This window comes from Rhynchophorus ferrugineus, unplaced genomic scaffold (genome assembly GCF_030347505.1).
Source record: "Rhynchophorus ferrugineus isolate W39M unplaced genomic scaffold, kcgeb_rfMv2 rfM2, whole genome shotgun sequence".
NCBI classification, from domain to species: domain Eukaryota; kingdom Metazoa; phylum Arthropoda; class Insecta; order Coleoptera; family Curculionidae; genus Rhynchophorus; species Rhynchophorus ferrugineus.
Genome location: NW_027472581.1, coordinates 36,463,449 through 36,488,170, shown reverse-complemented (window position 1 = coordinate 36,488,170; position 24,722 = coordinate 36,463,449). Strand labels below are relative to the sequence as shown.

General features: G+C 31.9%; 2 protein-coding genes across 5 annotated transcripts; both read right to left on the bottom strand.

Moving 5' to 3' along the window:
• Positions 1-5,998: 5,998 nt before the first annotated feature.
• LOC143191932 (venom serine carboxypeptidase) lies at positions 5,999-19,586 on the bottom strand. Of its 4 annotated transcripts, XM_076397374.1 has the most exons (6): positions 19,451-19,571; positions 17,044-17,108; positions 11,965-12,220; positions 11,772-11,900; positions 9,782-9,916; positions 6,208-7,319 (listed from the first exon to the last, which is right to left on the bottom strand). In XM_076397374.1, exons 2-6 carry the CDS (start codon positions 17,044-17,046, stop codon positions 6,406-6,408), a joined length of 1,437 nt encoding a protein of 478 aa, XP_076253489.1. In that variant the 5' UTR covers positions 17,047-17,108; positions 19,451-19,571; the 3' UTR covers positions 6,208-6,405. The 4 variants fall into 4 exon arrangements, with proteins under 4 accessions (XP_076253490.1, XP_076253489.1, XP_076253491.1 ...); XM_076397375.1 differs by lacking the exons at positions 17,044-17,108; positions 19,451-19,571 and adding an exon at positions 13,855-13,950 and having other exon boundaries at positions 5,999-7,319; XM_076397376.1 differs by lacking the exon at positions 17,044-17,108 and having other exon boundaries at positions 19,451-19,586.
• Positions 19,587-21,806: 2,220 nt separating this feature from the next.
• Positions 21,807-24,411, bottom strand: LOC143191933 (venom serine carboxypeptidase). The gene is made up of 4 exons (XM_076397377.1): positions 24,284-24,411; positions 23,897-24,224; positions 22,306-22,989; positions 21,807-22,249 (listed from the first exon to the last, which is right to left on the bottom strand). Exons 2-4 carry the CDS (start codon positions 24,222-24,224, stop codon positions 21,864-21,866), a joined length of 1,398 nt encoding a protein of 465 aa, XP_076253492.1. The 5' UTR covers positions 24,284-24,411; the 3' UTR covers positions 21,807-21,863.
• Between the last annotated feature and the right edge of the window lie 311 nt (positions 24,412-24,722).

The window sequence follows — 24,722 nt, the reverse complement described above, 5'->3', positions numbered from 1 at the left end:
CTATATATTTTTTATGAGATACGGTGAAAGGGCCAACCCAAAGTGAAGGAAATATGTGCTTTCAAACAAAAGATGTTTCACGTTTTCCAGAAAGGGGAAAAAGTGAAAGGTACTGAAAAAAAAATTTCATTATAACAGTATAACATGATGGACAACAACATGGATTTGAATATATTATTGAAAGAAAACGAATAAATAAGAACGAATAACGCGCTTCTGAACCAACAACTGTTGCAATTATCTAAGGATATGGCTGCTATCCGTTTGCAACTGCAAGGTCACACGCAAGATACACCAAAAAGCATACTAATTATGCAGAAGACTATTACACTGATGAAGACGAACTAGTATTAGAGGTAGGGGAACAGTCTGACTGGATCGAAGTAACAAACAAGAAGGATAAAAAGAGGAAGTCAGAAATGACGCCTTCGCCAATCGCAAAAAGTGCTATAAATATTAAAAAAAAGAAGCAAGAAGACAAAATCCCTCTGCCCCCTCCGATCAAAGTAAGCAATGTTGGCAATTTTAAATTATTTAGATCACAAATAAAGGGAGTAGTCTCTGACCGAGTGCAGTTTAAAGCTTTGTCTAACGATGATATTAACGTAACCCTTTGTAATAAAACGGACTACAGGAATGTAAAAAAGCATCTCATTGAGATGAAGAAAAACAATTCATTCAATAAACTCGAATACCACACTTATCAGTTAAAAAGTCATAAGTGGTATAGAGCAGTCATTAGAGGATTACCGTCCACAACAAATCAGGACGAAATTAAATCGGCATTACGATCTTGCGGGCACGAAGTAGTAACTGTCACGCCTATAGCGAAAAAGACAACTAATGTAAATGGCGAAAAACTAAATTAAAACTTTTCCGTTGTTCTACGTAGACATGACACAAAACGAAAATAATAAAAAAATATATGACATAAATTATTTACTTGACTGTATAAACGGACTAAATCAAAGAATCCGGGAACTAGAATTATTCTTAAAAACAAATAACATAGATATAGCTCTCATATCGGAAACACACTTTTCTAAAAAAAAAGCTACATTAAAATACAGGGTTATGATGCTTACTGGACACTACATCCCAATGAACGGGCTCGAGGCGGAACAGCTTTAATAATTAAACAAAATATACAACATTTCGAACAGGAAGATATTAAAAATGAAGAAATACAAGCTACGATAATTGGTATGGAAAAAAACGGGGCTAAAATAAATATTGGCGCTATATATTGTCCACCAAGACATAAAATGATACAACAACAATGTAAAGATATCTTTTCAAAATTAGGCCCAAGGTTTATTATTGGTGGAGACTTTAATGTTAAACATACAGCTTGGGGTTCACGAATAATAACACCTGGAAAAGGAAACGAATTACTCAAAGCCATTAACCTTACAAATTGTAATTATCATTCAGGGCGCGAACCTACTTACTGGCCCACAGACAGTAATAAAGTCCCAAACCTGCTGGATTTCTACATTACAAAAGGCATCTCGTTAAATCAAATTAGTACAGAAAGCTTGTGCGATCTAACATCTGATCACACTCCAGTATTGTTGACACTGGGCGCGACAATCCTAAGAAAAGCAAAAAAGCCTAATCTTACCAACAAGTATACTGACTGGGACAAATTCAGATTAATACTGCAGGAACAAATCAGTTTAAAAGTAAGACTTAAAACTATAAATGATCTTGAGCAACAAACCAAACATATAGCTGAACAAACTCGGTCAGCTGCAAAAGATGCTACCCCAATAGCAAGAGAGAAATCAGAATATGAAGTACTCGAACTACTTTTAATAGAATTAGTAATCAGACGAATCAAAAGATCAAAGAATATAAACAGCATTGCTTTCAAAAGTATGTAAGTGAATTAAGCCCACAAGCAGACAAAGATTATTCGCTATGGAAAACCTAATGATATAGAATCTAGCATGGATACATATACTGTTTATCAACCCGATGTAGATATAAATCTAATTTCTCCACTGGAAGTTGCCACTGAAAATGATAACCTCAATCCTAAAAGGGCACCTGGTATAGATGATATTTCACCTGGATTATTGAAAGAACTGCCACGAAAAGCAATCATCATGTTGACATATATTTTTAATGCATGTTTATGGCTGAAGCATGTCCCGGAATGCTTTAAAGTTGCACAAATAATTATGCTCAAAAAACCTGACAAACCTGCAGAACAAGTCGAAACTTACAGGCCTATTTATACAGGCCTGCAATATTAAAGCTATTTGAGAAACTGATATTTAAACGTGTTAAACATTTGGTAACAATGCCAGATTTCCAGTTTGGTTTTCGAAATAACCATTCAACAATCCATCAAGTGCACAGAGTAACTGCAGCTATTGAAAGAGCGTTTGAGGAAAATAAATACTGCCCTGCAATATTCCTGGATGTATCACAAGCTTTTGATCGGGTTTGGCATTTGGGATTAATCTGTAAGCTGAGCAAATTGTTACCGCGTAACTATTGTCAATTGCTGGAGTCATATTTATTCGGAAGAAAATTTAGAGTATCGCACGAAATGGCGTTCTCGACATTTAAAAATATTTCGACAGGAGTTCCACAAGGTAGCGTCTTAGGACCTCTCCTGTATCTGCTCTACACTGCTGACATTCCAACAACAAATGAAACACTTCTTGGAACCTTTGCCGAGCAATAGAAAAAGTGCAAGTGGCAGTCAAAAATCTACAAATTGACGAAAGATTGGAAAATTCAACTTAATAGCTCCAAATCTGTCCACGTTAATTTTGCACTGAGGCGAAATAATAAAAACTTAATTATATAACTCAATAGATGCCCTATTCCTCAAGCAGAATCAGCTAAATACCTTGGAATCCATCTTGACGGTAGATTAAATTGGAAGCATCACGTTAGATAAAAAGCAAAACACATTAGAATCAAAATAAAACAACTATACTGGTTAGTCGGAAGATACTCTCAACTTGATCTAAAATCAAAGAGGTTGATCTATAATTCATTTATAAAGCCAATTTGGACCTATGGGGTGCAAATATGCGGTTGCACTAAAAATTCAAATCAACTAGTCATACAACGCTGTCAAAACAAGGTTCTTCGATTGTTTACCAATGCCTATCGCTATGTAACCAATGAAGAACTTCACGATGACCTGGAAATCAAATGGATTTGCGAAGTTATCCAAGATTTCGCCTTGAAACACGAAAGAAGATTACTAAATCATACTAACGTTGAAGCAATACAACTGCTGGACAGCGCGCAGGATGTCAGGAGATTGAAGCGAACAAAACCATACGAACTTATATAAAGTGTATACATTTAGCGTAAACTATAGCTATAAGTTAATAATTAATAAATAATTATAATTTTATAATTGAGGAATACATACTGATGTATTTTCTCGCACTCGTCTTGCTTGTTAATTAATCCAAGTACATAGGAAAAGTAGCAATAAATTAATTGTAAATTAAGATTGTACTAAGCGTATCTAATAAAGATGTTATAAAAAAACATATATTCATAAAACATATTCTCCAGATTTACCCTTTGTGACTAGTTCCTGTTTCCAAACCTGAAGAAGGCGATGGCGAACTTTAGGTCGAATGAATTTAAGCGTTAGAAAGAATTTAAAAAATGGAAAAACGCTGGATTGAATGTTTTGAGTTACAAGGTTTTGATTATGTTTGCGAGAAAATATATTTCATTTAAAAAGTTACTAACAGTTTTATAGACTTGTTATGTTGGATATGATAGAAGGTATTAGATGGCACCAAAAGTCGACACAGCCAAAATTTCATTCGTTTACACTGCACATGCGCACTTCCGAAATTTCTTTAAATCCGTCAGAGCGCGAACAACTGACAGAACACAAATCAAATCAAAATTAATCAAAATTATCCGCCAATAACCCAATCGTAAACACCGCCATAGAAAAGAGATGTGATTATTCCAATCACGTGACTACTTCAATTAGGTGGTGTCGAAATCATTCTAACTTCAGAAAATACAAATACAGTACTACAACTCGAAATTCAAGACACAAATACTAACAAAAAATGTATTTCATCTAAAGACATTTGGATAAAAAACTAGCTAAAATGAAAGAACTTATTATCAGGTGCTACAACAACTTTACAAAGCAGCATCTGGAAATGCCACTTATTGGGCATTTAGAAAACCCATTAAATTTTTGGCATGCTCATAAAATGATATTTGATTTATGTCATAGAGAAATAGAGATTTAACTTCATTGGAAATTTGGGCGAAATGTTTCGCGACGTCCAACATGTATATGTCGTTACGTTTAACATATTGTTTTATTAGCTATGCTAAGAGCCGCGACGGAATCTGATTGGCTCATTTCGTTCTATGGTTTGTTTATTTTGCACGCCATTTTCAATGTGCCCTATATTGAGAACAGTGTGGTTAGCTTTTTAAATTAAGCATTAAATTATTATTTTAGTTTATTACTATATACAAGTCGGTAGTTGAAATGCATTCCCGTTCCAGAAAGTGTTATGTGCCCGGATGCACAGATAGTGAGGAAAGGCATCACCGTTTTCCGTTAAAAAAAAAACGATTTTTAAAAAATGGGTAGAAAACATTAAAAATCCTAAACTGGTTGGGTTAAATATGAAACAGATTTATGATCGTTACCATGTGAGACATTTTTGTGATACATTTAAACCTTCCTTTAAGTACTTATGAACAATTTAGTGATGGTAAAAATAATACCACGAGCTCAGAATATGTACAAATAGAAGTGGATCAAAATCAAACTTATATAAAAGGTAAATTGAAGGAGTCACATTTCTGTTCATAATTGTTACCATTAATTAATAATAATTGAATTTAATTTAATAACCAAGCATTACTAAGCACAGTAAAATATTGTTCTTACAGGTGCCTATAATGGAGATTTAAATTGAGCAATCAAATTACTTGAATGGCCCCTTTATGGCTCCCTCTGGATGTGGGGCAAAGCAAAATTTTGCGCCAGAGTCCCCTATTGAATTGCATCTCTATTACTCTATGATTTATGTCAGTTACATTTAAAATATTCTGCTATACCTGCAACATCTATCTCCTCGGAATAAGTTTTTTTTTAATCTGGCCAAATTATTAACAATCGAAGAAATCTTATCATGGGAGAATAGCTGAACATGTATATTATATTTTTGAATAGTGATTAAAAATATTTCCGTTCAATATTAAGTAAAGCATTTATTTTATTTGAAAAAGCTCTAATAGTTATTGGGCGATCATTTTTAATTATCTCATGGGTTATTTTTTTCTAGGATTAGGTATATGTTTAAATTTTATTTGGTATTTATGGTTCTTGAACATCTTTAGTTTTTAGGTTTTGTTTAAGTTCTATTGCATCATTAATATTTATTATAGTATGCTATTTAAAAATAGCAATTAACATATTAATATACGATAAAACATTTGTGGGGTTATTATTCCATTCCTTTTTACAGATCCTCAGAACATTCTAATAAAAAAGAAATTCTACTTCCTTTAAAATGAAATTATTCATTGCATGTAAATAGTATTTGGTAATTTTTTTCCTTTGCTTTTTTAAAGTTAGTACGTGAAGGATTATTTCCGTCTCTATTATACTACCGTTGGAAAACATAAGCACATATAAAATTAACTGTTCGAAGCAATTATCTCCGTCCTTTTTCTCTCAAAATTTACACAGAAAAGATTTCGTACGTTTTCGCCTGACATCAGGAATGGAAATAAACAGTCGAAGCGTTCATTTGACTGAATATAATAATTACTATTTTCGTTCGCTAGTTCTTTGACTATCGACTGTTTTGCGACTATCGACCGTTTTCAGTTGATAGTTCCCAACGCTACTTATAATGCTTAACGCTTTCAACAATAATATTACAGACATTTCATTATAAGTTTGATACTTCAGTATAACATTGAAGATAAGGATTACTTATGTAATAGAAGACAAGCATTAATAATATTTTGTTAGTGTTGTTCCCATAGTCTATTTTTAATTTGGATATGTACATTTATTCTTCTTATAAATAGAATTATAAATATATTAATATATTATTATTTAAGCTAATTTTTCAGTATATAATGTCCTTTCAAGAATAGCGTTATGAAGTATATTCAAATAAAGCAACGAATTATAAATATTTAATAAAACTAGGGAGTGAAACTATTTCATTTTTCAATATATTTATTTTATTAGTCCGATTAATTCTATCTAATATTACAGTATATAAGTATCAACAGTAAGTATATAACATGTTTCACTTTTATGAGTGGACGAGTCTATCTTTTATTAGATTATTATATTGCTAAATGTTAAGTTTAAGATTATAGATCTTTAAATATTGTTCACAGCGTAATGTACATTACAATTTAATAAAAAGGTTTACCATGACTAAATCGAGTGATCATATCCAACGCCCATTCAGGCTGATCAGCCGGAACCATATGCCCAGCATTTCGGACTAAGATTTCCGTTAAGTTTCCTGCTTGTTTCACGTATCCTGCAATTTTACTATCAACTATCCATTGATGCCTAGTGGCGGTCTGATACTCTGTTGCTGCATTAAAATCAAGATGATTTAAAAAGTTGACTGTCAACGGATATCCTACAATAATATCCAGCTGGCCATTGTAAAACAAAATTTTATAATGCTTTAAAAGCTCCGTTATCCATGGAGTGACGCTTTGCATTAAATCCTCCAGTAGGTTCTCTTCTACTGCGCTATCTTCATTAAACGTTGCGTTTCCTACATGAATAGCAGCTCTAACGTCATCCTGCACAATATACTTCGCCATAAGTTCCATGCCAGTGTTGAGAGGATCAATGGGGTACAAGAAATTATCGTAGTTATCGAAACCAGTGGCATTCTTAAATTTTGTAGTGTTGGAAAAATCACCGTCCATCAAAGAATCAAAGAAACGGGCCGCCTCAGCGAACTGTTTATTCTGTATCATTTGTAATCCCTGTTTTTCTAGATTTTTTATATTATCTCTAGTTGAAGCATCATACAATCCTATTTGATACAAATAGTCAGCATATTCCAACTGGTTAATGGGGTCGCAGAAGCCATCTCCGATCGCCAAGCCTTTTAAGTTAATTGTTTCATTTTGACCTGAATTTTTTTGATAAATTGTGTAGGCGACGGCAGGAATATATTTTCCTGCGTAAGATTCTCCGGTAATGTAGAAATCTTTCTTTTTCTCCTCGGGGAATACCGTAAAAAATTGTTTAAGTGCTCTATAAATGTGTTCGCCGACTATAGTTTGGTTTTGAGCATATCCACCTAAAAATAAAGAGTTAGCAGTTAGCTTCAGTAGATTTTTGTTATCTTTAATATTAATATAGTAATATTTTTGTACTACCATTTGTTCTGAATTGAATTTAAACTATCAATATGTGCCCAGTTAACAAGAATCAAACAAAATATCAATAAAAGAAGACTGCTTGACTTTGGATCTCCAACCGTTCTGAGCGTCCCTGAACATAGTTCGTTGGAGCTTAGGCAGAAGCTTACAGCTCGTTAGAGGTGTACTGACACCAAAGGCCGGCCGTAGATTCCTAGAATTTGAATATTCTAATGTTGAAGCGATGCTTTTTAGCTCTGTAGTAAACCACGAGCTGATGGAATTTGAGAATATTAAGGCTTAGAACTAGAACTTTTGTAACTAGAGCTAGAATAATATGGCTCCCTTTATTTTAGATGACAGTTTAAAATTACATCAAATGTTCTCTCTAGGCTCCCTTTAAGTTATGATGCAATTACAGTAAAATGCATCAAATTACAAGCTTGCAGCCCTAAAGTAGGCAGAAGTTTTCCCTAGTAATAATACTTGCCCTAATTAGTAACAACATTCGTATTAATAAACTTAATTAATGGACCTTTGAAACTTTGACTTTGATTACATTTTTAAGAAGTAATTGAATTACAAATACTAAATATGTATTAGTATTTCATTTGCGTATTTTTATTACAAATAATTCAAAGATTGTTCAGTCGTAATACTTGGAATATTTAATGAAGGCACCAGCTTCATTCTCATAATTATTTATGAATTAGATATTTCTGTTTAATATATTTTTGTAGAAAGTGTTTTTAGACAAAAACATCTCGTACAGCAGCTGATTGAAGAGAATTATTTTTTCAAGAAGTCTGAGGGCTTATATGCCTCTACAGTTCATCGATAGACGATTGAATCTAACCATATTCATTAATAAATTCCCTTCATATGTCAGAATTTATGTTTTTTAGTGGTTTCAGATGAATAGAGTAAGTAAAAATACAATACTTTTGGATGCTACACCAAAGATGTAGAAAAAATCTATATATTTTTATACTCTTTAATATTCTGATTAATATTGAAACCTTGAAAGGACAAGTTTTAAGTTCCCTGTTCAAGATTCTACTATAAAGTTTAGTCATATATGAAAAATTTAAAATTAGTAGTTATATAAGCTATTAACAAAAAAAATGGAGAAAAAAATTAATACCTACATACCAGTTTGGGTCTTTTAACGAGTATTCAACAATTGATCAGGTGCATAGAATAACAGATGCAATTGAAAAACCTTATGAAGGAAAAAAGGTATGTTCAACTATATTCTTAGAAATAGCACCAGCCTTCGATAAGGTATGGCATCACGGAAAATGTTACTGAAACAACACACTAAATTATTAAAATATTACATCACATTCAGAATCTACAATAAAAGTAGCTAAAAGAGGTGTACCTCAAGGGAGAATCTTAGGGCCAATACTTTGTATGTATGTAACTTTGTAACTACTGTACGTATATGAAACACCCAAAAGGAAAATATCACGATGGCTATATTTGCCTTAATTAAACCCTCGGAGAGGTTTAATGGATCTTCCAGACATTACCTTAAAAATAATTCAATTTTTAAAGGCATAAAATAAGACCGAGGAAGATAAACTATTTGAATTTGTGTATCTTGATGAAATTTGGATGTCTCAAAATGGTTCATTGTGGCACTCCTGGCACGACAGTAATAAAAAAAGTGTAAAGACAATAAAAATTGATGGAAAAAGGTAAAAGTTACAATAGCATTCGATTGTATGTTGATGTATATGTTAGATGTACTATAATGTTAAAATAAATTATATTTGATAACACTTTTTTTGTTGTTGTCGAATTATTTTATTTAGATTAGAATTTTCTTGTATGTCAAAGTCAAACTGAACTAAAACTCAGAGTTGGTGCGGCAATATTGCAATATTTCGACGTCACAAATATCCATGATGCGTTACTAAAAAAACTTTGAATATACTATTCAAGGTATAATTGCTATATATACAAAAGTATTGAAAGCTATACGGCCATAAAGAATTCGATTGTGAGGATATTACGCGAAAAGTAATATAAACACAAGTTTTCCAGAATAAAGTTCAAGAATAACTATTGTAGGTGCACCCAGATACTACAGGACTACTGGACAGGAGTCGTAAGGAAACATGAGGAGAGACTTCATTCCCATGCTAATATCAAAGTAATACAACTCTTGGATAACACCAGAACAAGACACAGACTCAAAAGAATCAAACCATTTGATCTTGTGTAGTGTAGTGTAAAACAACAATGTTAATACACAAGTATTATTGGACCAAACTAAGATAGAGTTGATGGATACACCTAGATTAAAGTTATTCTAAGGACAAATTATAAGTTAGTCGGAAACGATGTAATAAATAAATAATAGTAAAAGATGAACACGAAAATGAGAACTTACCTGTAGTAAAACTGTAACCGGTACCAACGGGATTATCGATATAAATAACGGAATGTTTTTTTGTCCAGGAAGTAGTTCTTTCTCTTAATCCGTGTTCAAATTTGGTTTCAAACGGTCCATTTTCAACGAAAATGCCTGAAGGAAATACTACGTAAGTATAAACTATTTAAGGATTTTTAAATAACACGAGTATTTATATATGTTACAAGATAAAATTAATGCAAGTATCAATGTAACTGTTAAATTTGACGGTTTTGACTTTTCTCTATATAAAATAACACTTTTTACATTTAGTGATATTGAGTTATTCAGTGTATATGGACGTTAATGAAGGAACGCTCAAAAATTACAATTTGGACATTCATTATTTTTGTTGTTTGATTTGAATAAATCTGCTGCCGAACCCCATCAAACACTTATAAAAGCTTATGGTGATGCTGCTTTGTAGTGATCCCTGTTGTCTATTTTAGTTTCAATACTTGAAAAGTGGCATTTTTGATGACAACAACAAAGAGCAGCCCACAGTACCAAATAATTTAAAGACAATGAATTGAAAATGAAAGATGCATTGGTCGAAATTCCAGTTCAAATTTTCAAAGAACTTTCACAAACCTTATTGGTTGATGAATCAACTGTTTCTAGATGTTGTCGTTGCTTTTCCGGTAAAAAGAAGTGTTTTTTGTGACTATTACGACTGGTGATGACAAGTGGATCTATTACGACAATCTTAAACATAGAAAGTTATTGAATGGATTAATCCAATCTACATCGACACCGAAACAGAATATTTATGTTTTGGTGTGCATATCAGCAAGGCACAGTGCATTATGTGGCGATAAAGCCAAAAAAAGCAGTTACTACGTACGTTTAACGATATCATTTGAATATATTGTAAGACGACCAGCAATAACGAGTAACAGAAGCCATTCTTTTGCATGATAGAGCTCGGCCATACGTTGCAAGAGTTGTGTAAGATACACTTTATAATATTCATAATAAATGGCAGCATATAAAACACTTTCTAGAAGTGCGAAAATGGATAGATGATTAAATTGAGAAATTCCAAATAAAATATAGTCCAAGATGTATTTATACTCAACATGATACCTTATGACTTTAATGCTTAGGTAAACTATTGCCAGAATTAGACAGGTTTTGTCCTGGCAAAAGAGAAAATAAAATTCCTGCGCTCAATATTAATGTAATCAAATGGTATATGGTTGTGCTGTTTTAAAGTACACAAAAATGAATATTATTTGGGACTTGCGGATCGATTTAAATGAAAACTTTGATACTTTAGTCTATATATATTCGTGTTTAATAAATAAAAACTCGTTATAGCATTAGAACACTAAAACTTATAGAGGAGGTATTTTATGTATATATTAGATGACTCGGTGTACTTCGTATCATCTATATCTATCTTGCTAATTCTCTCTGACATAGTAGCCATTTGGTCGATTGTCGGCGAATTAATCCTCCTCGTGCGCTCACTGGTAAGTGTCTTGTCAGGTTTAACGACGATAAAATATACATGTCTATGGCAGTCAGATGGCATTCCGTCCAAGGCTATTTTAAAAATTTTGATGAAATTGTGAGTTGTTTTGGTGAAGAAACGTTTCTAAAATCAATTTCTGCCTCCGGATTGTCCATAAAATATATTTGTAAGAATTGATGATCTGCATCTGGTACGGCCACCCGTTGCAACGGTTGTGGAGGATGCACTATTTCAGCTCAAATGACACCAGATTAACGCCTTCTATTTACCACTTGTTCAGATCGATGCAGCAAAATTTGTCTGGCATAAGATTTCGAAACGCCAAAGAGAATGGTTCGATGATTGGATCACTGTGAAACCAAAGTCATTTTTCACAATAAATGCATTTTTAAAGTTGAAAAATAATCAGTTTTCATGCAAGCACCTAATATTTTACAAATTTACAATGAAAAATGAGTAACATAATTAAGTAATCTTAAGTTATAACATTACCTATTAAACTTGTAGCACCTGGACCACCTTGTAACCATAATAATAAAGGAGCATCTTTATCGCCCGTTTCGCATGGAAAGTACCAAAAGAATAAATTCGATTCGTAGGTTTTATCCACCGTGAAGTAACCTACTCATAAAAAGTATAAATGTATAATTTCCTTAAATATAATACTGCTTAATTAAAAGATTACCTGAGAAACTTGTTTTTCCCAAAAATCCATTAAATTGGACTTGGGAAGCAAGTCGTGCATCATAAATTTTACCACTCTCAATGAGGGGAGTGAGGATAACTGGTACACCAGGAAATTCTCCAATTTCTGGTTGACTTTGTTTGAATTTAGGATAGACTTTTGAAATAAACGAACGGGATTCAGTATCAAGAATGAGGGTAACTAACAGTATGGCTATAAAAATAAATCGGAACATTTTTTCTGTTGATGATTTCACCTAAAAAGAAATGTTTTTATTGAAATTTGGGAAATATATACTGATGTATTTATTCCGCACTCGTCTTATTTGTGTGTTGATTCAAGCACAACAGAATGGTAGTAATAAATTAATTTGTAAATTAAGCATATCTAATGTAAGAGATAATAAAAAAATACTGGGTAAAAGATAAATTAATTTTAAATGGTTTACAGCAGATATTGTAGAAGTGTTGTCGATTGTTGCTTGTGTTTGTTTGTTTGTTCGAACATTCATTACTAATTTGTCGAAGGAATTTGTATGGGAACAGAAAACACTAGTTGAATAAAAACTTATTTTCGATACTAAATACTACATGCGGTCGACGGAAGGATGGACAGGATATTATGTCAAGGTCAAGGTTATATAGAAGTGTTAAGAAATTGCAATAATAAATTTGAAAGAGAGGATGTAGTCTTGCTGGTATACCCGCAACCGTACGGTACCAGTCCTATAGCAGTGACAAACTTTTGAAGATTCACTGACATGTGTCACTTTTCAGTGTGTCATTTCGTCGAAGTGTGAACAAGAAATGTTTTCAGTGCGTTGAATGTCTGAATTTTGAGCGAGTAAAGACACAATAATGTAATTCTTCAGCATGATAAAACCCTATCAAATGTTACTAAACCGGCGGAAAAGTACTTGAAAATATAAAATCGACGGGTCATATTTTGCAGACATTTCCCCTTCTGATTACCACTTGTTCTGACATATAAGTGGTGATCCTTCTGAAAAGATCTTCACTTCCTTTTAAGATACCAAAAAAATGGGTCGATTCATGGATAGTCTCAAAAGATAAACCGTTCTTTCGAGATGTAATACGTAAAATGCTTGAAAAATGGGAGAAAGTAACGGCTATCGATGAACAACAAAGTTTGAATTAAATACATTGTACCGATATTTTACAAAAAGCTTCAAATTTAAAATAATCCTTTAAAACTAATTTATAGGCGTAATCATAGAGAGTTTTGTTGCATATTTATTTGACGAATCATTACTATATAGTTACAAAAATATTTTTCAGAAATATAAAACTATGTTAACATACTTCCTTGGTTCAATTGTTATGCGACTGACCATGCCGAATGTTAGTGCAACTTCAATTACATTTCATGTATCTTAAATATTTGGATGATTATTTTGTTTTGGCGTCAATTTAACTCATTTAAAGTAATGCTATAATTATTATTTTGTATCTGTTATATCCTTATTAACATACTTTTGTGTAAGTATATTTTCTGTTTTGTATAAATTCTTAATATGAACACAAACAAATATATACGACTCACACGATCACTATTAAAAATCAAATTAAAATAGTTTATGTAAAATATATTATAATTATATATATATGCATTATTTATACTACTAATTTATGTATATACATTGCCTTGTGACATGGTTTATTTTGATGCACACTTTGAGACATAGTTTTGTTACATTAACCTATAATATTTTTCTATCATCGAAGTCAATATAACATCATAAAATATCTTAAAACTATAAAATATCACAACTTTCGAACTAAAACAATTTCTATTAATAAAGGTTTCTATTCTTTACTACATTAAATATGGTTGAATAAAGTAAAAGTAAAATTAAATAATGTTACTTACAGTTTTATTTATACGTTTAAAATAGAGCTTGAACCAGCAGCGATTTGATTTAAACTGTTTACTGAGTTATTTGATGACCGACGGCTAGTAGTGATAAACTCTATTATTTCTGAATTAATATGTTCATGCGCTGTATGGAAAAAGTTAGCAAGGCGATTGATATGAGATATAAGACACATTTTTTATTTTAAAATGATTGAAAAAGGGTTTTAAAAATTAAGTATTTTTTTAGAAATTTGCTCCTAATGAATTATGGTCAGGGATTAGGGAAAGAATGGTATATAACAGGTCAATTGAAAAGTTCCCGGCCTATCATAATAAGACACATTTTTTTGGCAAAATTAGTTGTTTTTAACATAGTCTAACATAATTCCTTTCAAGGGTGACTCACCTTGGTGGGGTTGTCCCTTGCTTCAAAATAGGCCTCAGTTTTGGCGATCGCCTCTTCATTAGACGAAAATTTCTTCTTCTTTCTTATTTTGAGATCTGATAACAGGAAATAGTGGCTGGGGGCCAGATCTGGAGAATAGAGTGGATAAGGAAGCACTTCGAAGCCCAATTCATGTATTTTTGCCATCGTTTTCACTGACTTGTGGCACGGTGCATTATCTTGGTGAAGCAGCACTTTCTTTTTCTTTAAATGCGGCCGTTTTCGTCATTCAAATGGTCCAATAACGCTATGTAATAGTCGTTGTTGATGGTCCTTTCTTTTTCAAGGTAGTTAATGAACATTATTCCATGCGCATATCACAAAATACAGACGCCTTAACCTTGCCAGCCGACTGTTGAGTTTTCCCACGCTTTGGGGCGGGTTCATCGTGTGCAGTCCACTCAGATGACTTCATCCATTGTCATATATTCAACTGTATTTTTTCCTTTAAAAAAGTAATATTTTATCAACATGTGAAATTCCTTTTTATCAATATTTTTCTCAATACCAAAAGTTGCTTCACTCAAAATGCTATAATTCACATAAACTAATGGTCCAACAGCTGTCAAATTTATACATGCATCCTTTGAAGGTTTAGGGCTAACTAAAAACATATAGATTTAATCCTAGTAGCGCCATCTATGTGTCAGGCTGGGGACTTTTCTATTGACCTGTTGAATCCCGTATCATCTACATTTGTCTTTCAATTTTGTTTTAACAATAATAATAGCAATTTGGTCGATTTTCGTTGAATTAAACCTCCTCGTCCGCTTACTGAGAGGAGAAACTTGTTTTTCCCAAAAATCCATTAAAATGGATTTGGGAAGCATCTCGTGCATCATCAATTTTACCACTCTCAGTAAGGGGAGTGAGGATAATTGGTACACCAGGAAATTCTCCAATTTTTGACTGACTTTGTTTGAATTTAGGATAGACTTTTGAAATAAACGAACGGGATTTAGTATCAAGAATGAGGGTAACTAACAGTATGGCTATAAAAATAAATCGAAACATTTTTTTCTGTTGACGAATTCACCTAAAAAGAAATGTTTTTATTGAAATTTGGGAAATATATACTGATGTATTTATTCCGTACTCATCTTATTTGTGTGTTGATTCAAGCACAACAGAATGGTAGTAATAAATTAATTTGTAAATTAAGCATATCTAATGTAAGAGGCAATAAAAAAATACTGGACAATAGATAAATTAATATTAAATGGTTTACAACAGATATTGTAGAAACGTTGTCGTTTGTTGCTTGTGTGCATTGACTTGTTTGTTTGTTCGAACATTCATTACTAATTTGTCGAAGGAGTTTGTATGGAAACAGAAACACTAGTTGAAAACACTACTGCTTACTGGTAAGTGTTCTTCAGGTGTAATGATGATATTATCGTTGTGAGATGGTACCCCATCGAATGCTATTTTGTACATTTTGATTAAATTGTCGTTTTGATGATGTCATTTTGCAGTTCTCAGGCAACAGTTCGTTTCACTGTTCTTCTTCACAATTGTAACTACTTGCGTGACGCTTATCAATTTCTGCATGAAAATTGCTCATAAAATATATTTCTAGTAGAATTAATCTGCATCTGTTTGTGGTAACAGAGCTTCTAGTAAGTGATAAATTTGTCCTTGAATCTGAAATTTCAGTGTTGAAAACAGTCAGTTTGAACAAGTGTTTTCAACAATCAGTATTCAAAACTTTTAGTCTCAAAATAACTTTCCGAATGCACCTATAAATATTTGACACCCAACAGAAACATAGATCCTTTGTGACAGTGAAACCATTAATGACAGTCGCAGAAACCTCTTGTATCTTATAATACAAAACTATTCATTTTACTATTTTTATCGCTGTATAAACCTTCCCTGAACATTCAGAAATATTTTAAATCAAAATTAACCAAATCGGTTTATCCTTTCTCGAGTTTTAGTGTAACTAACGAATAAAAATTCATTTTTATATACAGTTTATCTAAAGTAGTTTTGTATATACGTCATCTAGATGATTGATATACTGCCTGCCGCAATTTGTAAATGCGTTTTAGAATAGTTTCCTTCTCATTTTATTCTAGTTAAAAAGAGACGGAATGCTATGTGATAAGTTCGAACGATTGCCAAATGGATACAAAATTCTTCAAAACAATAGTTATAAAAAGATACAAACAGGCAAATATTATTTTAATGCTTTGCTTTCTTTAATACACTAAAGCGCTACTTATTATTACTCTGATTGAAAATTCAGAAGCCAGATAGACCAGATTGAGTCTATAATCAGTTACTTTGAACGGGAACCATATAATGGAGGCCCATTCTTGTCAGTAAATTTCTTTAGTGAACATTCTTAACATTTTAGCATTAGCAGCTGGCATTTTTACTGTTAAATGTTAATTTGCTGTGATTTTGATATAAATATATATATATATATATATATATATATATATATATATATATATATATATACATATAATTGCACAGACAGGAAAACATGATTGACTATTTTTCCAAAAGAATTGTAAAACCAGAATTGAGAATCATTAGGCCTGTGGCCCCAAGAACCAGAAATGGCAAAGAAAGATATTTGAATAGCAATTTGGAATGCTAATGGAATCCAGCAACATTACGCTAACCTAGAAGTATTCCTAGATATGCAAAAATAGATATTTGCCTAATATCAGAAATTTGATTAAATAATTGATTTGATAAAATAATTCTAAAATCATACAATTTAGCAGATATAAATTTTATCATACCATACATCCAGTTAACAGGGCAAGACTTGGGCTTAGTACAGCAGAAAAACAGGTAACGGCAGTCACTGTAAAATCAAGCAGATACAGGGTTATAATAGCAGCAATTTATTGTTCTCCAAGATATAATTTAAAAAAATTAAAATTACTTGTATGTCCTAAACAACTTGGGAGAAAAATTCATTAATTGGAGTTGACTTCAATGCAAAAAATACAAGATGGGGATCCAGAATGACAACAATTAAATGCAATAAACTACATAAAGCAGCTGCTGAACTAAAATATAGTTACATGTCAACTGGAAAACCAACTTATTGGCCGACTGATTAAGAGAAAACCCCAGACCTCTTAGATTTTTTCATAGTAAGAAATATAACATCCAACTATATAAAAGTCGAAGAAACATTTGAGCTAAGTTCAGATCATAGGCTTGTGATTCTGACATTGAGCGAAAATATAATAGGAAAAGAAAGAAACCCAATGGTAACAAACAAGAGAACAGATTGGGAAGGATTTGCTGAAGAATTCAACAAACTAATTCAACTAAATGTACCCCTCAAGACAACTGAACAATTAAATTTTGAAACAGAAAAATTCGTAGTAGATATCCAACAATCTTCTTGGAATAATACACCAGAAATTAAGAGTACAATTAAACGAATTAATTATCCAAAAGATGTGAAGAAAATATAACACCTGAAAATAAAAATACTTTAAACAATATAACCCAAAGGCTGAAAAGGAAAATACTGAAAATTAAACATAAATGACTATCTGAGAAATTTAACAGATGATAAAGAAATTAATTATTCATTCTGGAAAGCCACGAAATATCTAAAGCGCTTATGTCTACACAGTCCACTTATAAGAGACCTTTGTGGGAATTGGGCTCGTGACAATCACCAGAAAGCAGAAGCATTTGTAGAATATCTAGAAAAACTTTCAAACCAAACGAAACTAATATTAAATATAATCTGCTGCACATAGAAGCTGAAAATTTGGTGATTGAATTAGTCACGCCGAAAAAGAACTAACCAAAGTTATTAAAACTGACATTAATCAAGAAATCACCAGGTTATGATTTAATAACAGGATTATTACTGTAAAAGATACCAAGGAAGGGAATTATAAAACTCACTAACTTGATCAATACAGTATTTAGGTTAAAACATGTCCCAACCATTTGGAAGATGGCGGAAATTATAATGATCCCAAAACCTGGAAAGTCACCAAATGAAATAAAAGCCTATAGACCTATAGACACTGCTGCCAGTAATACCTAAGGTTTTTGAAAAACTCCTGTTGAAAAGAATAAAACCGATCATATAGAGAAAAACCTAATATCAATACACCAGTTTGGATTTGTTAACAAGCATTGAAAATTGATCAGGTCCACAGAATAAGAGATGTTATTGAAAAAGCCTACGAGAGTAAAAAAGTAATCCTTCGATAAGGTTTGGCATGAAGGCTTTATTCATAAACTACAGAAAATGTTACCAAAACAACACACTGAACTACTGAAATTATCGTATATTACAGCCAGAATGTTTAGAGTTAAACAAGAAGAAGCTTACTCTACAAAAAAAGAAGCTAAAGCAGGTATACCACAAGGAAGCGTACTGGGGCCAATGCTTTATCTACTCTACACTTGTGATATACCACAAATGGAGAATATTACGATGGCTACATTTGTTGATGATACTGCGATTATAGCTGTCGGCGACAATAGTGAAGAAGCCACACGAAAATTACAACAGGCAATGACAATATAAATAATTGGACACAAGCAGGACACAGACACTCGAAAGAATCAAACCATCTGATCTTGTGTAGGGTTTTGTAGTGAGGTACATATAAGTAAAAAATACAGCAGTGACATATATAAACATTATTTCAGGAGATACTGAGATAGGTCCGATGGATCCTCCTAGTTATTTACCTAGATTTAAGGTATCATAAAGATAAATTGTAGGTTAGTCGAAAACGACTAGTTATTAAATAACAAAAAATAAATAATTTTGCTCTATCCGGATTTTACCAATATTAATTTATGGTGAATTAAATGTTTGACATATTCTACCATTTCTTCTTCCTTTTCCCTTATTTCCTTGCATTGGTTTTTATTTCCTATATTATTTCCTATATTATTCTCTTTTTAATGGACTTCTTATTCTTGCTGTGTTTATACTGTTGGTGTCATCCCCTTATTTTATCTCTGCATTTATTGCGTAGGAGATCATCTCCCAACATACTTTTTAATTATTTTATCAATTACGCTATTACGGACCTGTCTAGTTCAAGAATATAGAGGACCTATTCCACCGTTCTTGTTCACGCTCCAAGCGGTCACGTTTCTAACCTCTTTTTAGCAGTTTTAGGTTTGTTATTTCTTACTATTTGCTAATCTTACCGTATTTTCTGTTGTGATTGACTTTAATTTATTTTTAGTATTCCTCCACCACCTTTTATTTACTGTTCTCTTTCTGATATATTGAACTTTATGCACAGCACATTTTTCACCTCTGCTCTGTACTTTTTCAGAACCGAACTATTACCTTTTTCGGATTTTGATTACCAAATGCAAACTGGCGAATAAACTTACCAATGTTTCGAAGTTAAGCAAGAATCCTGTAGTAAATTAGTGGAATTTGTAGTATGTGGATTATTAGAATTTGTGGTTCCGTACATTCAGTCCGTAGTTCAATCCGTAGGACATCACCGTTTAGAAAAACGCTTATCTTGGCTTATGTTATAGGGGTATTTTAGGTAGAAGGTAGGATAACAGACAACCTTTTCATCATTTTATTCAGTATAAAGGGTTTTTCTATATTAGATTTGAGCGACAGTGTCATTTGTCATTTGTTAACAATTATTCATTTGTTTTTCCCCTTCCATTTATCACAAACATGAAATATTTATCACATAAAAGCCGTTAGCCAAGAATTAACATAATATCCTGGTGAAAATATTAATTAAAATATTCATTATCTTATCAACAAATTATACGTATTGACGCATTTATTAAGTATCATCAATTAAAATCCTAATATTAATTTAACAATGGTATTAAGGTATTATTTACACTATTTGTAGATTACGTCTAAGCTATATTGTCATTATTATTTGGAAAAGAAACAATAATGCAAGAGTTATTCTTTCTGTTGATATCTGAAGGATGTATTATTTTAAAATTAAAACTTGCTATATTATTAATTGCTTTATTAATCGTTGATGGTGTATGATAGAAGGAAGTGCATTAAATGCATTAAAAGCCTAATTAATTAATTGAATTCTTATCAGTAATATTTCTGTATTGACCGTAATGCTATTGATATTGTAACATAGAATTAATATTGTACGTCGGCTTGGTAGTCGCATTGTTAAGGCGACAGGATTGGTCTACTGTAGCTGTGATTTAAGATCCTGTTGAAAATTTATGTTTGTGATTGCTTGATCTGGGCGGAGGTAACCATAGTACCAGGGTAAGAACGGATGTCTTCTGGGATGATTTCTAAAGTTGGTCACTCATTAGTTGATAGGCGCAATGAGTATCATGATTCAAAGCCCACGTTAAGGAGTAAGCTCAGTCAAGATAAGTCCTTAGTTAGTAAAAGTGGGAGGTTGAATACACTAATAATTTTAATGTATACGATGAAACAAAGTAATTGCTTCATTTAATTTATTTCCCTATCTGACATTTTCTCGAATGTAAAAAGCTCTCGCAAGAATGTCCCGAAGCTCTTCGAATACTCCTCAATACTCGAATCTCATATATTTAAAATTAACTTTAGACTTTTAAAATTAGTTCTACTTTATAATACTTTATAAAAAAATATATCTATCATCTGTACGGTAAACTATTGTATATTTTCAAATGACATATTAGAGTGTCGCATGAAGGGATAGTTACTAGCACTCAAATATATTTCGACTGAAATTTCACAGGGTAGTGTCTTGGACCTATATCTGCTCTAAACTACCGAATGAAACAGTATTCAGGACATTTGTCGACGATGCGAATCATTTTGGAAAAATATATATTTGCCTAAACTTTCAGCAAAATTACAAATGGTTGTCTCAAGATCCGCGAATGGACGAAAAACTGAAATAAAAAAAAGAATGGAAAATGCAGTTAAATAGCTCTAAATATGTCCACGTCAACTTTGTGTTTCAACGAAGAAACCTAATCACTTGCAGGACCGATTACTTAGACAATATCACGTTGGTGTTCATCCATATGGTTAATTAAATTGGAAATATTACGCTAAAGAAGTTATTATTAGACATTAGAGCAGATTAAACTAATAAGTGAACATTTCGGATATATTTTTTATTTTGTTAATAATTAGTATTTAAATTGGCGGTATCTGGTTGGATATTTATTGAATATGATTTTCTATTTATAATTTATATCTATGGGTAGGATGTTGTCTGAACTATAAATATGACTATTGGAGAACGTATTGTGAAAATTTAGAAAAAATAGTACTACTGGATATATCAGGAACATAATTATCTATCTCCAATGGTTTTACTAAGCCAAATTCGATGCGTCAATTTCCATAACTCAAAGATCTGAAAGTGTCTGAGTCAGTCTTTGGTTTTATATAATATTTAGGTACTACTAATTTTAATGCTACATTTGTAACACTATTAAATCGAGCTTTTTAAGAGAGAAGAACAAAGATAAATTTGTTAACACTTTTGTCTGAGGTTGTCATCTGAATTGACATGGTTTTAAGTAATATTTATTTTAAGTAATAATATTTATTGATAATATATTTTTATTTATATTGAATGATGTAAAATACATACAGAACAACTTAAGCTATACTAATATCCCTTACAAATTTGTAAACTAAGTCATATGCCCATTTAGGCTGATCCATTGGAACCATGTGTCCAGAATTTCTTACTAAAACTTCAGTTAGATTGGCTGCTACCTTAACGTAACCCGCAACTTCATCATCCACCGTCCATATACTTCTTGGTGCTGTTTTATATTCATCCGATCCACTAAATTCCAGGTTATTAAGGAAATTAATTGTAAGGGGATAAGCTACGATTATATCCAGTTGACCGTTGAAAAACAACATTCTGTAATTTGAAAGAAGTTCAGCAACCCATGGAGCAACACTTTGCAGTAAATCTTCTCTAAGGTTTTCTTCTACGTTTTCACTTGAATACGACAAGTTGCCTACGTGAATAGCTAGAACAAATCGACAAGTTTTTTCTAAGTTTCATGTTTTATTTGGAGAATCATACCTTTTCGCACATCCGCTGATTGAAGGAATGCTTCGTAACTATTATCATCATCAGGACTTGGTCTATAAAGATAGTTAAAATATGAGGAAAATCCAGTGAGGTTTTGAAAGACTGTTGGTGATGTGAAGTCTCCATTTAATAAAATATCAAAAGTATCAAAAGCCTTTAGGAAATCCTTTTGTTGAATATACTGAATCGTTTCATTTTGGTATTTTATAAATTCTTCCTTTCCGTTTTGATCAATGAAACCTAATTCATATAAATAGTTGCCATATTCTGAAATCTGATTCTCGGGATCCGTCAAACCATCCCCAATAAGCAATCCTTTTAAGTTTATTTGAATATCTTCCGTGTTTCTGTGTAGGTATATCGCGTAACCTATCGCGGGAATATATTTACCGGCATATGATTCCCCAGTAACGAAAAATGGATTTTCCGCAATTTCGGGAAATAGGGTGAAGAACTGAACTAATGCTTGATATAAATCTTCTCCTACTTTTGTTTCGTTTTGGGCGTAACCACCATTGGTAAAACTAAAACCAGTACCTGCAGGGTTATCAATATAGAGCACAGAGTGATTCTTCGTCCACGAATATTCTCTTAGACTTAATTGGTCTCCATTTAATACTATGAGTGGTCCATTCTCGCAGAAGAGTGCGTATAAACTTGATGCTCCAGGTCCACCTGAAATTTGAAATATATTTCAAAAATCTAGGGAAATTGGAATATCATCTTATAATTCTTATAAATCTTATAATTGAGCAAAAATGATTAATTATGGTGGATACAATTATTATCTACGTTGATATGCTGGATTTTTCTTGATATTAAATGTTTTGGTAAAGATTACCATGGGCTATATAAAACGCTATGTTCTACATTGGACTATGCTATGCCAACAACATGGTCTTGAAATATTAGCAATTGTATATAAAGATATACCTGTCTCATGTTTTTGAATCCAATAAGTGTCATTTGTGGATGGTTTCTGTAATTGAACTTAAATTTATCTATAGTGGATGAACGTTGATTTATAGTAGAAATATCTGATAAGATTGATTTTCTGACAAGTGAGAGTATTTGTCGATGAAACAAATTCACGTTATGATCATATAATCCCAAAAAGACGAGAAGTCTGCTAGAAATATGAGAAAGATTAGTGTCTAGCCACCGACATTTATTTGTATGAAAGAAATTATTTGTACTCTCAATATGAACTTAATCATTCATTGTTTTTTCTTCCAAGTTCTTTCTATACATATTTACTTCGATGGTAATATAAGTGTAAAAAGAGAAAAGCGATTAAAACTGAATAATCAGATATCAGGACTCCTAGAAATTAATCTCTTAAAGAAGAATGGTCATGGTTTTCTACAAATTATGAATTATTGGTTACGGAATTATCATTTCATTTGATCTATTGTTGCATTTGATCTATTTTTATAAAAAATATATTTTAAAAATAAAAATGCCGTGATAGTTGCTGATATTTTAAGAAGTCTGTTTAACGGTTAGACAACCCACAATTATCCGAGAATTTCTATATAGTATATTGTTATAGTATTGTTACTAAATCAATAGATTTCGTTACCTTGCAGCCATAAAAGTACTGGATCATTTTGAAAATCATTTTCAGATGGGAAAAACCAGAAAAATAGGTTGGAATCGAAATTTTCGTCAACCGTAAAGAATCCGGAATAACTTTCGACGGTTTCGAAGCCAGTTATGTTTACAGTGGATTTTTGTCGTGCTTCTTCAATTTTATTTTCTTTTAACAAAGGAGTTAATATTAGAGGATCGCCAACATCTTCGTCTGAGGTGAGCTCGAGAGTCTGAATTGGTTTGTATACATTCGGGTAAGTTACCCTTGCATTTACATAAAATACAACAGCTAGGAAGATAAATACCAGATTCTTCATCTAAAATACATTGATTATTAATGATTATGTTTTGAGGACAAAAACAATGTTATACTTACGGTATTATAACAAGCAGATGACAGTATAACAAATACACGATGAATTATTAAGCAATTTAAAAATGTCTCAAATATTTGTTGATTGATTACGTCGAGTATGAGATTGATAGCATATTTAGATAATTCTGATGCGGTTGAAGAGAATTGTTGTGTAAATAGTACATAATTAATGATAATCGGTATAATGCTCAGACATGTTGGTAAGAGTGTGTTCTAATTTAAGTAGTTTAAGGAGAAATATGACATGGCAATTTATTTTAATATTAAAGAATATGAATTCGTTTATAAAAAATCTTGAATAAATCTTTTAAATAGCTTAAGCAAAATTTTAAAGAAATTCATAGCTTAATATTTGAGAGTCCATACATCCATAGGTCCATTAATTGTTGTTTCAATAATTTTTGCATGATTAATACACCGCTAGAGACGAATTTAATAA